The sequence below is a fragment of the Orycteropus afer genome, unplaced genomic scaffold (assembly GCF_000298275.1).
Source record: "Orycteropus afer afer isolate SDZICR_OR568_19922 unplaced genomic scaffold, OryAfe1.0 scaffold00052, whole genome shotgun sequence".
NCBI classification, from domain to species: Eukaryota; Metazoa; Chordata; class Mammalia; order Tubulidentata; family Orycteropodidae; genus Orycteropus; species Orycteropus afer.
Window position 1 is genome coordinate 3,350,805 of NW_006921639.1, and position 14,601 is coordinate 3,365,405.

A 14,601-nucleotide genomic window follows, 5' to 3' on the forward strand; every position below is an offset into this window, starting at 1 on the left:
GGAGAAGGAGAAGGAGAGGAAGGAGAAGGAGAAGGAGAGGAAGGAGAAGGAGAAGGAGAGGAAGGAGAAGGAGAAGGAGAGGAAGGAGAAGGAGAGGAAGGAGAAGGAGAAGGAGAGGAAGGAGAAGGAGAAGGAGAGGAAGGAGAAGGAGAGGAGAGGAAGGAGAAGGAGAGGAGAGGAGAAGAAGAAGAAGGAGAGGAGAAGAATAAGAAGGAGAGGAGAAGAAGAAGAAGGAGAAGAAGAAGAAAGAAGCCACTGAAAACCACAGGAAAACATTGTTTGATATAGTGACAGAAAATGAACCCCTCAGGTTGGAAGGTACTCAAAATGTGACTGGGTAAGAATTACCTCCTCAAAGTAGTCAACCTTAATGACATGGATAGAATACAGCTTTCTGAACCTTCATTTGCTGATGGGGGCATGACTCAAAACAAGAAGAAATAGCTGCAAAAATCCATTAATAATTGTAATATGTAATGTTCAGAGTGTAAATCTAGGAAAATTGGAAGTTGACAAAAATGGGAAGGACACATAAAGATGAATATCTTAGGCATTAGTGAGCTGAAGTAGACTGCTATTGGCCATTTTGAATCAGACCATGTGGTCTACATTGCCCAGCAATGACAAAGAGGAATAGCATCATATTCGTGGTCAAAAAGAACATTTCCAGATCAATCCTGAAGTACAGTGCTATCAGTGATAGGATAATGTCCATATGCCTACAAGGAACACCAGTTAACATGGCTCTTATTCATATTTTGCACCAACCACTGAAGTCAAAGATGAAGAAAATGAAGATTTTTTTTTTTACCAACTTCTGCAGTCTGAACTTGACCAAACATGCAAACCAATATGTACTGAAAATTACAAGTGATTGGAATGTGAAAGTTGGAGACAAAGAAGCATCGGTAGTTGGAAATTATGGCCTTGGTAATAGAAGTGATGCCAGAGATCACATGATAGAATTTTGCAAGACAACTTATTTACTGCAAATACCTTTTTTAAACAACATAAACAGCAACTATACAAGTGGACCTTGCCAGATGGAATAGACAGGAACCAAATTGACTACATGTGTGGAAAGAGGTGATGGAGAAGCTCAATATTATCAGTCAGAACAAAACCAGGGCAGACAGTGGAGCAGACAATCAATTGCTCATATTCAAGTTCAAGTTGAAGCTGGAGAAAATTAAAACAAAGCCACAAGATCCAAAATATGATTTTGAGTATAATCTCCCTGAATTTAGAGAACATTTGAAGAGTAGATTTGATGCATTCAACACTAGTGACTGAAGACCAGACAAATTGTGGGATGACATTGAGAAAAATCATACATGAAGAAAGTAAAAGCTCTTTTAAAAGACAGACCAGGAAGAGAAGACCAAAATGAATGTCAGAAAAGACTCTGAAACTTTCTCTTGAAAGGAGAGTAAATAAATTGAACTAATGAAATGATAAAGTAAAAGATCTGAACAGAAGATTTCCAAGGACCACTCAAAAAAATCAAAGTAAGATGTTATAATGAAATATGCACAGACCTGGAGATAGAAAATCAAAGAGGAAGAACATGCTTGGCATTTCTCAAGCTGAAAGAATTGAAGAAAAAAAATCAAGTCAAAAGTTACAATATTAAAGGTTTCTAATGGCAAAATATTGAATGATGCAAGAAGTATCAAAAGAAGATGGCAGGATTACACAGTTACTGTACCAAAAAGAATTGTTGATGTTCAGCCATTTCAAGAAGGAGGATATGATCAAGAACCAATGGTATCAAAGGAAGAAGTCCAAACTACATTGAAGGAATTGGCAAAAAACAAGACTTCAGGAATTAAAGGAATACCCAAAGAAATGTTTCAACAAATGTATGCAGCACTATAGGCACTCACTTGTTTATGACAAGAAATTTGGAAGACAGCTACCTGGCCAACTGACTGGAAAAGATCCATATTTGTGCCCATTCCAAAGAGAAGTAATCCAACAGAATGTGGAAATTATTAAACAATATCATTAATATCACATGCAAGTAAAATTTTGCTGAAGATGATACAAAAATTGTTGCAGCAATACATTGACAGGGCATTGACAGAAATTCAAGCTGGATTCAGAAGAGGACATGTTGTTGTTAGGTTGTGTTGAGTTGTCTCCGACTCATAGTGACCCCATGTACAACAGAATGAAATACTGCAGGTCCCGTGTCATCTGCACAATCCCTGCTATCCCAAGCCCATCATTGTAGACACTACCAATACGTCTCATTGAGGGCATTCCCCTCTTTTGTTGACCCTCTACTTTACAGAGTATGATATCCTTCTCCAGGGAATGGTCTTTTCTCACAACATGACCAAAGTAGGTAGGACAAAGTCTGGCCATTCTTGCTTCCAAGGAGCATTCCAGCTGCACTTCTTCCAGGACAGATTTTTTAGTTCTTTTATTAGTCTATGGTACTTTCAGCATTCTTTGCCAACACCACAACTCAAAAGCATCGACTGTTCTTCGGTCTTCCTTATTCATTGTCCAGCTCTCACATGCATATGAGGTGATTGAAAATACCATGGCTTGTGTCAGGTGCACCTCAGTCCTCAAGGAGACATCTTTGCTCTTCAACACTTGAAAGAGTTCTTTTGCAGCCTGTTTACCAAGTGCTATACATCGTCTGGTATCTTCACCGCTGCTTCAATTGTGTTGATTGTAGAACCAAGTAATATGAAATCTTTGGCAATTTCAGTCTTTTCTCCATCTATCATGATGTTGCTTATTGGTCCAGTTTGAGGATTTTTGTTTTCTTTATATTGAGGTTCATTCCATACTGCAGACTGTATTCTTCAATCTTCATCAGTAAGTGTTTCAAGTTATTCTCTCTTTCAGCAAGCAAAGTTATGTTGTCAGCATATTGCAGGTTGTTAATGATTCTTCCTCCAATTCTGATGCCACATTCTTCTTCATGTAGTCTAACTTCTCAAATTATCTGTTCAGCGTACAGATTGAATAAGTATGGTGAAATGATACAATCCTGACACACTACCTTCTTGATTTTAAACCATACGGTATCCCCTTGTTTTGTTTGAATGACAATCTCCTGATCTATGTCCAGGTTCCTCATGAGCACAATGAAGTGTTCTGGAATTCTCATGCTTCACCATGTTATCTATAATATGTTATGATCCACAAAATTGAATGCTTTTGCATAGTCAGTAAAACACAAGTAAACATCTTTCTAGTATTCTTTGCTTTCAGCCAAGATCCATCTGACATCTGCAACGATATTCCTCATTCCACATCCTCTTCTGAATCCAGCCTGCACCTCTAGAAGTTCTCTGTCAATATACTGCTGCAACCGTTTTTGAGTTATCTTCAGTACGATTTTACTTGCATGGGATATTAATGATATTGTTTGATAATTTCCACATTGTGTGGGATCACCTTTCTTTGGAATGGGTACAGATATGGATATTTTCCCATCAGTGGACAGGTAGCTGTCTTCCAAATCTCCTGGCATAGCCGAGTGAGTGCCTCCAGCACGGCATCCGTTTGTTGAAATATCTCAATGAGTATCCAGTCAATTCCTGGAGCTTTGTTTTTTGCCACTTCTTTCACTACAGCTTCAACTTCTTCCTTCAACACCATTGGATCTTGATCATATGCCACCTCCTGAAATGGATGAACATCGACCAATTCTTTTTGTTACAATGATTCTGTGTATTCCTTCTACCTTCTTTTGATATTTCCTGTATATCCAATATATTGCCTGTAGAATCCACCAATATTGCAACTGGAGGCTTAATTTTTTTCTTTAGTTCTTTCAGCCTGAGAAATACCAACTGTTTCTTTCCTTTTAGTTTTCTAACTCTAGGTCTTTGCACATTTCATTATAATAATTGACTTTGTCTTCCTGAGATGCTCTTTGAAATCTCTGTTCAGGTCTTTTTATCTTGTCATTTCTTCCATTTACCTTAGTTACTTTTTGCTCAAAAGCAAGTTTCAGAGTCTCTTCTGACATCCATTTTGGTCTTTCCTTCCTTTCCTGTCTTTTTAATGACCTCTTGTTTTCTTCATGGATGATGTTCTTGATGTCATCCTACAATTCCTCTAGTTTTCAGTCATTGGTGTTCAATGCATCAAATCTATTCTTTAGATGGTCTCTAAATTCAGGAGGGATATATTCAAGTCATATTTTGGCTCTCATGGACTTGTTTTAATTGTTTTCAGCTTCAACTTGAACTTGCATTTGAGGAGTTGATGGTCTGTTCCACAGTCAGTTCCTGGCCTTGTCTTGGCTGAAGAAATTAAGCTTCTCCATTGCCTCTTGCCACAGATGTAGTCAATCTGATTCCTGTGCATTCCATCTAGTGAAGTCCACATGTATAGCTACCATTTGTGTTGTTGAAAAAAGGTATGTGCAATGAATAACTCATTGGTCTTGCAAAATTCTATCATGCTATCTCCAGCATTATTTCAATCTCCAAGGCCAAATTTTCTAACTACTAGTGATTCTTCTTTGTTTCCAATTTTTGCAGTCTAATCACCAGTGATAATCAACACATCTTGATTGCATGTTTGGTCAATTTCAGACTACAGAAGTTGGTAAAATCTTGAATTTCCTCATCTTTGCTTTTGGTGGTTGGCACATAAATATGAATAATAGTAGTATTAACTGGCTTTCCTTGTAGGCATATGAATATTATCCTGTCACTGACAACATTGCACTTCAGGATAGATCTTGAAACATTTTTTGTGATGATGCCATTCCATTCCTCTTCAATCTGTCATTCCTAGCATAGTAGATCATATGGTTATCTGATTTGCAATAGCCAAAACTGGTCCATTTCTGCTCACTAATGCCTAGGATATCAATTTTTATGCATTCCATTTCATTTTTGACAACTTCTAGTTTTCCTAGATTCATACTTTGTACATTCCATGTTCTCATTATCAATGGATGTTTGCAGCTGTTTATCTTCATATTGAGTCATGCCACATCAGCAAATGGAGGCCCTAAAAGCTCTACTTTTTCCATATCATTAAGGTAGACTTTACTCTGATGAGGCAGCTCTTCCCCAGTCATATTTTGAGTGCCTTTTGACCTGAGAAACTCATCTTCTGGCACTGTATTGGACAATGTTTCAGGGCTATTCATAAAATTTTCCAGTAGTATAGCAGACAGTGTTTCTCTGCTATTCATAAGATTTTCCCTGGCCAATTCTTTGAGAAGTGGATGGCCTCTTTCTTCTTCTGAGTCTTTCATTCTGGAAACTCTGCTGAAATCTGTCCACCATGGGCTACTGTGCTGGCATTCAAAACACTGGTGGTACTCTTTTTTGAAGAGGACATGGAATGAGGAATGTCATTGCTGATATCAGATGGATCTTGGCTAATAGCAAAAAATACCAGAAAAATGTTTACTTGTGTTTTATTGACAATGCTAAAACATTCAACTGTGTGAATCTTAACAAATTAAGGATACCATTATAAAGAATGAGAATTGCAGAACACTTAATTGTGAGGGATGTTTACATGGACCGTGAAGATGTCATTTGACCAGAACAAGGGGATATTGAATGCTTTGAAATCAGGAAAGGTGTGCACCAGGGTTGTATAATTTCATCACATTTAATCAATCTATATGCTGAGCAAATAATCAGAGAAGCCAGATTATATGAAGAAAAATGTGGCATTGGAATTGGAGGAAGAATCATTAACAAAGTACCATATGCAGACAAACCAACCTTGCTTACTGAAAATGAAGAATACTTGAAGCACTTACTGATGAAGATCAGAGATCATAGCTTTCATTATGGATTGCACTTCAACATATAGAAGACAAAAATCCTCACAACTGGACCAATAAGCAACATCTTGATAAATGGAGAAATGATTGTGAAATTGTCAAGGATTTCATTTTACTTGGATCCATAATCAATGTCCACGGAAGCAGGAGTCAAGAAATCAAATGACATATTGCATTGGGTAAATCTACTGCAAAAGATCTCTTTAAAGTGTTTAAGAGAAAAGATGCCACCTTGAATACTATGCTCCACCTGACCCAAGCCATGGTATTTTCAATAGCCTCATATGCATGTGAGAGCTGGTCAATGAATAAGAAAAACCACAGAAGAATGAATGCTTTTGAGTTGTAGTATTGGCAAAGAATATTGAAGATACCATGGACTGCTAGAAGAATGAACAAATCTCTTGGAGAAAGTGCAACCAGAATGTTTTATAGAAGTAAGAATGGAAAGACTTTGCCTCTCATTTTGGTCATGTAGTCAGAAGGGACTATTGCTTGCAGAAAGATATCATGCTTGGCAAAGTAGAGGCTCAGTGAAAAAGGGGAAAAACCTCAATGAGATGGACTGACACAGCAGCTACAATGTTGGGCTCAAGCATATCAAAGATTGTGGGAATGGTGCAGGAGCAGGCAGTGTATTGTTCTATTGTACATGGGATCACTATGAGTCAGAACTAAATCAAAAGAACCTAAGAAGGGTTCTACTTTACAAAAGGAATTTTCTTCTTTATTTGCAAGAAGATCTGAAATGTATAACTCTTATAGTATTTAAATCATTCCTATGAAACTGCCTGAATTTCTTCCATGACTATTGGCTCTTTGAAGTTTTTAAGTGTCTTCTTGACCTAGATTAAATAATTTATATTTTTCTAAAAATTTTCTACTTATTGCATTTTTACAAAATTATCTCTTTTAATTATTTTTTTAATGTGATGATTGTGCTCTCTTTATCCTGACTGTCTTGTTAATTAAGAAGCTGACAGCTTATCAATTTATTTAAAGAACTGATTCTTGAATATACTTACTATTCTTCAGGTTTTTTTTTTTTTTCCTGGCTACTTCTAAGATATTGTGTTTGGCATTTTTAGTTTTTCTTTTTTTTAATCTTCTAGAATTTCTGCAATTGCAAGTCTAAAGATCTTTTTGACTCACTTTTTAAAATATTCATATGACTGGGCTTTTTATTTTTAATTTTTGCTATCTATTACTAGTTCTGTTTGTCATGGCCAGAACACATCATTTGTACTTTCACCATCTTTGGCAAATTCATTCATGATTTCATTGTAGCCTAATGGATCAATTTTTTTGGGTGTAGCATAAGGAGTCTGGATCTAGCTAATCATTAAATGTTATTAAAAATAAAGCAAACAAGGAAGAATGAAGAGCCTACCCACTTCTCAAAGAATTGGCCAGGGAAAATCTTATGAACAGCACTGAAATACTGTTTGCTATGTTACTGGAAAATTTTATGAATAGCCCTGAAACATTGTCCAATACGGTGCCAGAAGATGAGCTCCTCAGGTTGAAAGGCACTCAAAATATGACTGGGAAAGAGCTGCCTCATCAGAGTAAAGTCTACCTTAATAATACAGAAAAAGTAGAGTTTTTGGGGCCTCCATTTTCTGAAGTGGCATGACTCAATATGAGAACAAACAGCTGCAAATATCCACTGATAATGAGAACATGGAATGTACAAAGTATTAATCTAGGAAAACTAGAAGTTGTCAAATATGAAATGGAATGCATAAAGATTGATATCCTAGGCATTAGTGAACAGAAATGGACCAGTTTTGGCTATTGTGGATCAGATAACCATATGATCTACTGTGCTGGGAATGACAAATCAAAGAGGAATGGAGTGGCATTCATCATCACAAAGAATGTTTCAAGATCTATCCTGAAGTGCAATGCTGTCAGTGACAGGATAATATTCATATGCCTACAAGGAAAGCCAGTTAATACTACTATTATTCAAATTTATGTGCCAACCACCAAAGACAAGGATGAAGAAATTGAAGATTTTTTACCAACTTCTGCAGTCTGAAATTGATCAAGCATGTAATTAAGAAGTGCTGATTATAACTGGTGATTGGACTGCAAAAATTGGAAACAAAGAAGAATCACCGGTAGTTGGAAAATTTGGCCTTGGAGATTGAAATAATGCTAGAGATTGTAAGATCAACAAGTTATTAATTGTAAATACTTTTTTTCAACAACACAAATGGTGGCTATACATGTGGACTTCACTAGATGGAGTACACAGGAATTAGATTGACTACATCTGTGAGAGGTGATGGAGAAGCTCAATATCTTCAGCCAAGACAAGGCCAGGAACTGACTGTGGAACAGACCATCAACTGCTCACATGCAAGTTCCAGTTGAAGTTGAAGACAATTAAAACAAGTCCATGAGAGCCAAAATATGACCTTGAATATATCCCTCCTGAATTTAGAGATCATCTAAAGAATAGATTTGATGCATTGAACACCAATGACTAAAAACCAGAAGAATTGTGGGATGACATCAAGAACATCATCCATGAAGAAAACAAGAGGGCATTAAAAAGACAGGAAAGGAAGAAAAGACCAAAATGGATGTCAGAATAGTCTTGGAAACTTGCCCTTGAACAGAGAGTAGCTAAAGCAAATTGAAGAAATGACAAGATAAAAGAGCTAAGCAGAAGATTTCAAAGAGCATCTTGTGAAGATAAAGTCAATTATAATGAAATGTGCAAAGACATGGAGTTGGAAAGCAATAGGGAATAACACTCTTAACATTTCTCAAGCTGAAAGAACTAAAGAAAAAATTTAAGCCTCCAGTTCCAATATTGAAAAATTCCATCGGCAATATATTGAATGATGTAGGAAATATCAAAAGAAAGTGGAAAGAATACACAGAATCACTGCACCAAAAAGAATTGGTCGATGTTCATCCATTTCAGGAGGTGGCATCTGTTCAAGAACCAATGGTGTTGAAAGAAGTTGAAGCTGCACTGAGGGAAGTAGCGAAAAATAAGGCTCCAGGGATTGACTGGACACCCATAGAGATGTTTCAAAATGCAAGAGATTTGGAGGGCAGCTAGCTACCTGTCTACTGCCTGGAAGATATCCATATCTGTACCCATTCCAAAGAAAGGTGATCCCACACTATATGGAAATTATCAAATAATATCATTAATATCACATACAAGTAAAATCTTACTGAAGATAATTCAAAAATGGTTGCAGCAGTATATTGACAGAGAACTTCGAGAGGTGCAGTCTGGATTGACAAGAGGACGTGGAACAAGGGATATTATTGCTACTGTCAGATGGATCTTGGCTCAAAGCAAAGAATACCAGAAAGATGCTTACTAGTGTTTTATTGATTATGCAAAGGCACTCAATTGTGTGGATCATAGCAAATTATAGATAACATTGAGAAGAATGAGAATTCCAGAACACTTCATTGAGCTCACAAGGAATGTGTACATAAACCAGGGGGCTGTTGTTTGAACAGAACAAGGGGACACTACATGGTTTAAAATCAAGGAGGGAATGTGTCAGGGTTGTATCCTTTCACCATACTTAGTCAATCTGCATGCTGAACAAATAATCTGAGAAGGTGGACTATATGAGGAAGAAGGTGGCATCAGGATTGGAGGAAGACTCATTAACAACCTATGTTATGCAGATGACACCACTTTGCTCGCTGAAAGTGAGGATGACTTGAAACATTTACTGATGAAGATTGAAGACTACAGTCTGCAGTATGGATTATACCTCAATATAAAGAAAACAAAAATCCTCACAATGGGACCAATAAGCAGCATCATGATAAATGGAGAAAAGATTGAAGTTGTCAAAGACTTCATATTACTTAGTTCTACACTCAACACCAATGCAGTCAAGATATCAGATGTCATATCACATTGAGCAAATCTGCTGCAAAGGACCTCTTTCATGTGCTGAGGAGCAAGGATGTTTCCTTGAAGACTAAGGTGCACTTGACACAAGCCATGGTATTTTCAGTCACCTCATATGCATGCAAGGGCTGGACCATGAAAAAAAAAGACTTAAGAACAGTCAATGCTTTTGAGGTGTAGTGTTGGTGAAGAATGCTGAAAGTACCATGGACTGCTTAAAGAATTAACAAATCTGGAAGATGTGCAGCCAGAATGCTCCTGGAAATGAGAATGGCTAGACTTTGTCTCACTTACTTTGGTCATGTTTTCAGAAGGGACCATACCCTGGAGAAGAACATCATGCTTGGCAACGTGGAGGGAAGGCCCTCAATGAGATGGATTGACACAGTGGCTGCAACGATGGGCTGGGGTGTAACAAAGATCATGGCAGTGGCACAGGACCAGGCAATGTTTCGTTCTGCTGTACGTGAGGTCGCTATGAGTTGGAGATGACTTGACGGCACCTAAGAACAACAACAAGGAATAGCAAGAAAGCATTTAAAATAAAGAAAATATACAATACGCCAAAAGAAGTAAAAAACTAAAACCAAACATTTGAATAGTAACAAATAATGTAAAAAGGATCAACTTGTATATTAAAGATGTGTCTTCTAGACTGTGTCAGAAATAAGACCCAACTTCGTGGGTCCTGACATGTATCTATAATGTGGCTCCAAGATTGACAGGAAAAGAGTAAGCAAACACAGCAAAACTAAATAAAGATATGAATGCCAGGCAGAGTCAGGTTCAAGGCCCAAAGAATTAAACTTTAATAATTTGGTACAATGAGGATGTCTGTCCTGAAAGCATCATGATCCTTTGTTTCACATAGCTGGAACTGGAGGTGTAGGGAGGGTAAAGAATTGGTCCAAAGGTGCACTGTTAGTACGCAGCAGAGGCAGGATTTGAACCTAGGCAGACTAAGTCCAGAAAAAGCTCTCTTAACTCTCACACTCCTCTGTATGTCTGATATCATGCTGCAAGAATATAGTGAAGCTAGCAATATGTATAGAACTCATGCAGATGACTTCAGAAACAGTGCTTATCTGCTCCAGCCACATCAGACTCCTAGTATCCTGTAAATGTGATTTTAGACTGCTCTCTGGTTGTCCCATGTGCACTGCCTTTCTTTCTACAATTGGATTTGAGTTTCCTAGTGAGAGGCACATTTCTAGGCACTTGGTAGCTACTTGGCAAACAAAAAACTCCAACTCAAGAGGGCTGCATAAGAACCAAACAGCAGGCTGGTGAGGAAATGAGGAAGCCATAGCTGGGAGGGACTGGTGCTGGGTAACTGGTTTCTTAGAGCAAGGGTCCGATATCAACAGTATAGTGTCCATGTTGTTGTTGTTGTGTGTCATTGAGTCGTCCCTAACTCATAGTGACCCCTCCTTGGGTTTCCGAGGCAGTATCACTATGGAAGTAAATTGTCCAACCTTCCTTTCGAGGAGTGGCTGGTGGGTTTGAACTGCCAGCCTTCTGGTTAGCAGTCAAGTGCCTTAGGCACTATGCTACCAGAACTCCTATAGTGTCCATAGAAGTAGGTCAAGTGTCACTCAGCCTTGGTGTTGGAGTGACTCTGTAGGGAACAATCCTGATGGTCAATTTTTAAGTTCCAGCTATTCATTTAGGACAAGGTAGGCATTACACAACAGCTGTATATATTGGGGTCAAGGTCAGTATCTGGAGAGAATACCTGGGAAGGGCTGGTCAAGCTAGTCAAACTCCAGTAGGGCACTGGTACACAGTCAGGGATTCAAGGCAGAGACCCAGCCATGTGTCTAAGACCAGGTGGGAGAAAGTGGTGAATATGTGCTCAGGTCACTGTAGATGACTGGGTACTAACTCAGTGCAACATGATTCAATATAGACACTTGGCTGGTGGGGACTGGGCACCTCGAGCCCTGCCAACCTCAGACAAGGTTTACTAAGCATTAGTCAGGGCAGGATCTATTGCTGGGAGCATCAGCACTGACTGGGGAAAGCAGAGTTTAACCTTGATAGTCAAGTTCCTTGTGCATATGGAGGCATATCTAATCCCATAGAGACCATATAGGGAAGATAACCAGACTTTTCAACCAGGCTACTCTGCCTGGCATTCCTGGCTTGGCCCCTTACCCACAGGTGACCTTTGACAAGTTAAGTATACTCTCTGTACCTCAGTTTTCTCATTTCTAAAATAGTGGGAGCTCTGGTAGCATAGTGCCTAAGGCACTTGACTGCTAACCAGAAGGCTGGCGGTTCAAACCCACCAGCCACTCCTCGGAAGGAAGGTTGGGCAATCTACTTCCATAGTGATACTGCCTTGGAAACCCAAGGAGGGGTCGCTATGAGTCAGGTCCTACTAGACTGCACATAACAACAACAACAGCAACAAAATAGTGGTAAAGGTAGCATCTTCCTCAGGGCTTTGTTGTGAAGATGAGAAAGGTAAGATGTATAAAGCCATTAGAAAAATTGTTGCATATATTACAACCAGTTATCATCCAGTTTACCCCTAATCCTGGTGGCCTGAAGTGTGTGAGAGTAGAATTGTGCTCCTTAGGGATTTCAATGGCTGATTTTTTGAAGTAGATCACGAGGCCTTTCTTCCAAGGCACCTTTGGGTACACTTGAACCACCAATATTTCAGTTAGCAGCCAGGTGTGTTACCTGTTAGAGCACCCAGAAACTCCCCAGAACCAGTTGCTATTGAGTTGATGCTGATTCATGGCAACCCCATGTGGATCAGAGTAGAACTATTATGCATATATTAAATCACTCCCCACATGTTGACCAGTATCCTTTGTTGACTCATAGTCTTTTTCAAAGTCTTAGAAAGGAGGTCTTCTTCTAAGTTACAATTGCTTTCACTTCCATGCCCTAGCTTCTCATGAAGTGTGTGTCCTTAGCCCTTGGCAGGTTCTGAAGACAGCACCTGGGAACAGTCGTTTCCAGCCAGTATGCTGCAGTTCCTGGGCCTTGTCCACCGTGCATACCCCCAGGACCCCATGTGGCATGCTCCAGAGTTTCTCCAGACCTTGGCCACAGTCACCTTCCCTCTGGGAACCCAAAAGGTAGGACCTGCCCCTAGCCTGCCCCAGTGAGAGCAGCAGTCTGCTTCCTCATTCTCCAAGGGTGAAAGCAGAACTCCTCCCCAACCCCCAAAATTAAAATACGTTTTAAGGCAACTTGACTGGAACATTAAGTAAACAACTTGGGTAATTTTCCTTTTCTTGGCTGCATTGCAGCTCGAGGTCATTTTCAGCTCTGAGATTCAATAATTTTTTTCAGTTGTTAGGAATCTCAGTAATGAAAAATTTGATGGTAGATCAAGTCCAATTCTGTATGGAATACTTGTACACAGATAATGTGAAATAACAATTCTCATTCCAGAAAGCCTGTTGCCTCTTTACCAAGGTGTGAGACAAGAGGTGGGGGGACAATATGAGAATAATGTTTTTCCTTTTGTTTTCAGGACCCTCAGGTCATGACTCTATGTCTGTTTTCAGTCTGAGGGGTTTGCTGAGGGTAGGGAGGCAGATACTGACTTGGGTCTTGGGTCAAGGGTGTGAGTGTTGGAGGATTTAGAAGGAGCTCTGGTAGCATAGTGGCTAAGACACTTGCCTGCTAACCAGACAGCTGGTGGTTCAAACCTACCAGCCACTCCTTGGAAGGAAGTTTGGGCAATCCTACTTCCGTAGTGATACTGCCTCGGAAACCCAAGGAGGGGTCGCTATGAGTCGGGTTTGACTCGACGGCACATAACAACAACAACAACAACAAATGGAAAGAAGGGGTGATTTTGATGTGAATGCCAGCCCCAGTAAGTCACAGGGTAGGACTGATTTGGGGAGGCTAAGAAGCACCTGAGTGCTGAGAGTAGAGCAGGAGTTGAACCCGAAACAGTGGTCAAACATGAGACTCAGGGCCCTGCCACAAGTGGAGCCTGGGGTGGACTAGGCTGGGGCATGTTAACACATTTCTCAGTAGAGAAGAAGTCCCAGCGATTAGTATGCACAGAGCCTGGGAAAGTCAAGTATAGTAGGGAGGGCAGAAATCCACTCATCCATCTCCACCTTGGTGGATTAGGAAGCAGAATCCCAGAGAGGCAGAATGAGCTAGTGATGCTTGTCTGAAACTTGACTGTAGCTAAATGAACATACTGGAAAGACAAAAGTGGTTAAGTAGTATATTATATGTTCCAAGGATAGTGCTGAGCATGTAGTGGTTAAATATTTAAATTAGATATTTGTTAAATGACCTAATGAGTGAGTGAATATATTCTTAGCTAATCTCTTTCCAGATGTGTATTTATGGTAACAGCTTCTGTTCACTGAACACCTAGGACATACCATAGCTGAGCCCTGACCTTTTGCATATGCCTGGGTACTTAATTGTAATATCCACCTTATGAAATTGGTGTCGTTAAGAGGAAACTGAAATTCAGAGGGCCAAAGTGGTGCTGATCAGTATCCCCAGGTTAAATAGGGATAATAAGATTTACCTCACACACAGTTTAAGAGAATGAAATATACCATGTTTTGTGTGATTAATACATGACAGAGTCAAGCTATAAATCTAACTCTCACTCAAAGCTCAAGTCCTTTCCATGAGTCAATTTAAAATGAAATTAAATGGCCAAATAAAATTTAACAATAATTTTAACAAAAAGATTAAATACAAAGACTAGAAGATTTGCAAAAAGATAAAATGGTTTTAAAATGATTTGATGGAACAATATCAACTAAAGGAATGTCCTAGAAAAGTAAGAGTGGAGGGGAAAAAAGATGCAGTCAAGAGCAAAGGAAGGGAATTCTGGCAAGATGGCGGACTAGGCAGAAAGACTGCACAGACCCTCTTCAACAAAGTAAAGGGAAACCAATTAACACAG

General features: G+C 39.2%; 1 protein-coding gene across 1 annotated transcript in view; it reads left to right on the top strand.

Moving 5' to 3' along the window:
• The window catches only part of WDFY4 (WDFY family member 4), a 532,480-nt gene that overhangs the window by 222,887 nt on the left and 294,992 nt on the right, over window positions 1-14,601 (top strand). The window contains exon 31 of the mRNA XM_042780664.1: window positions 12,620-12,784. Within this exon, the coding sequence (XP_042636598.1) occupies window positions 12,620-12,784 (165 nt within the window). The remainder of the gene's footprint in view (window positions 1-12,619; window positions 12,785-14,601) is intronic.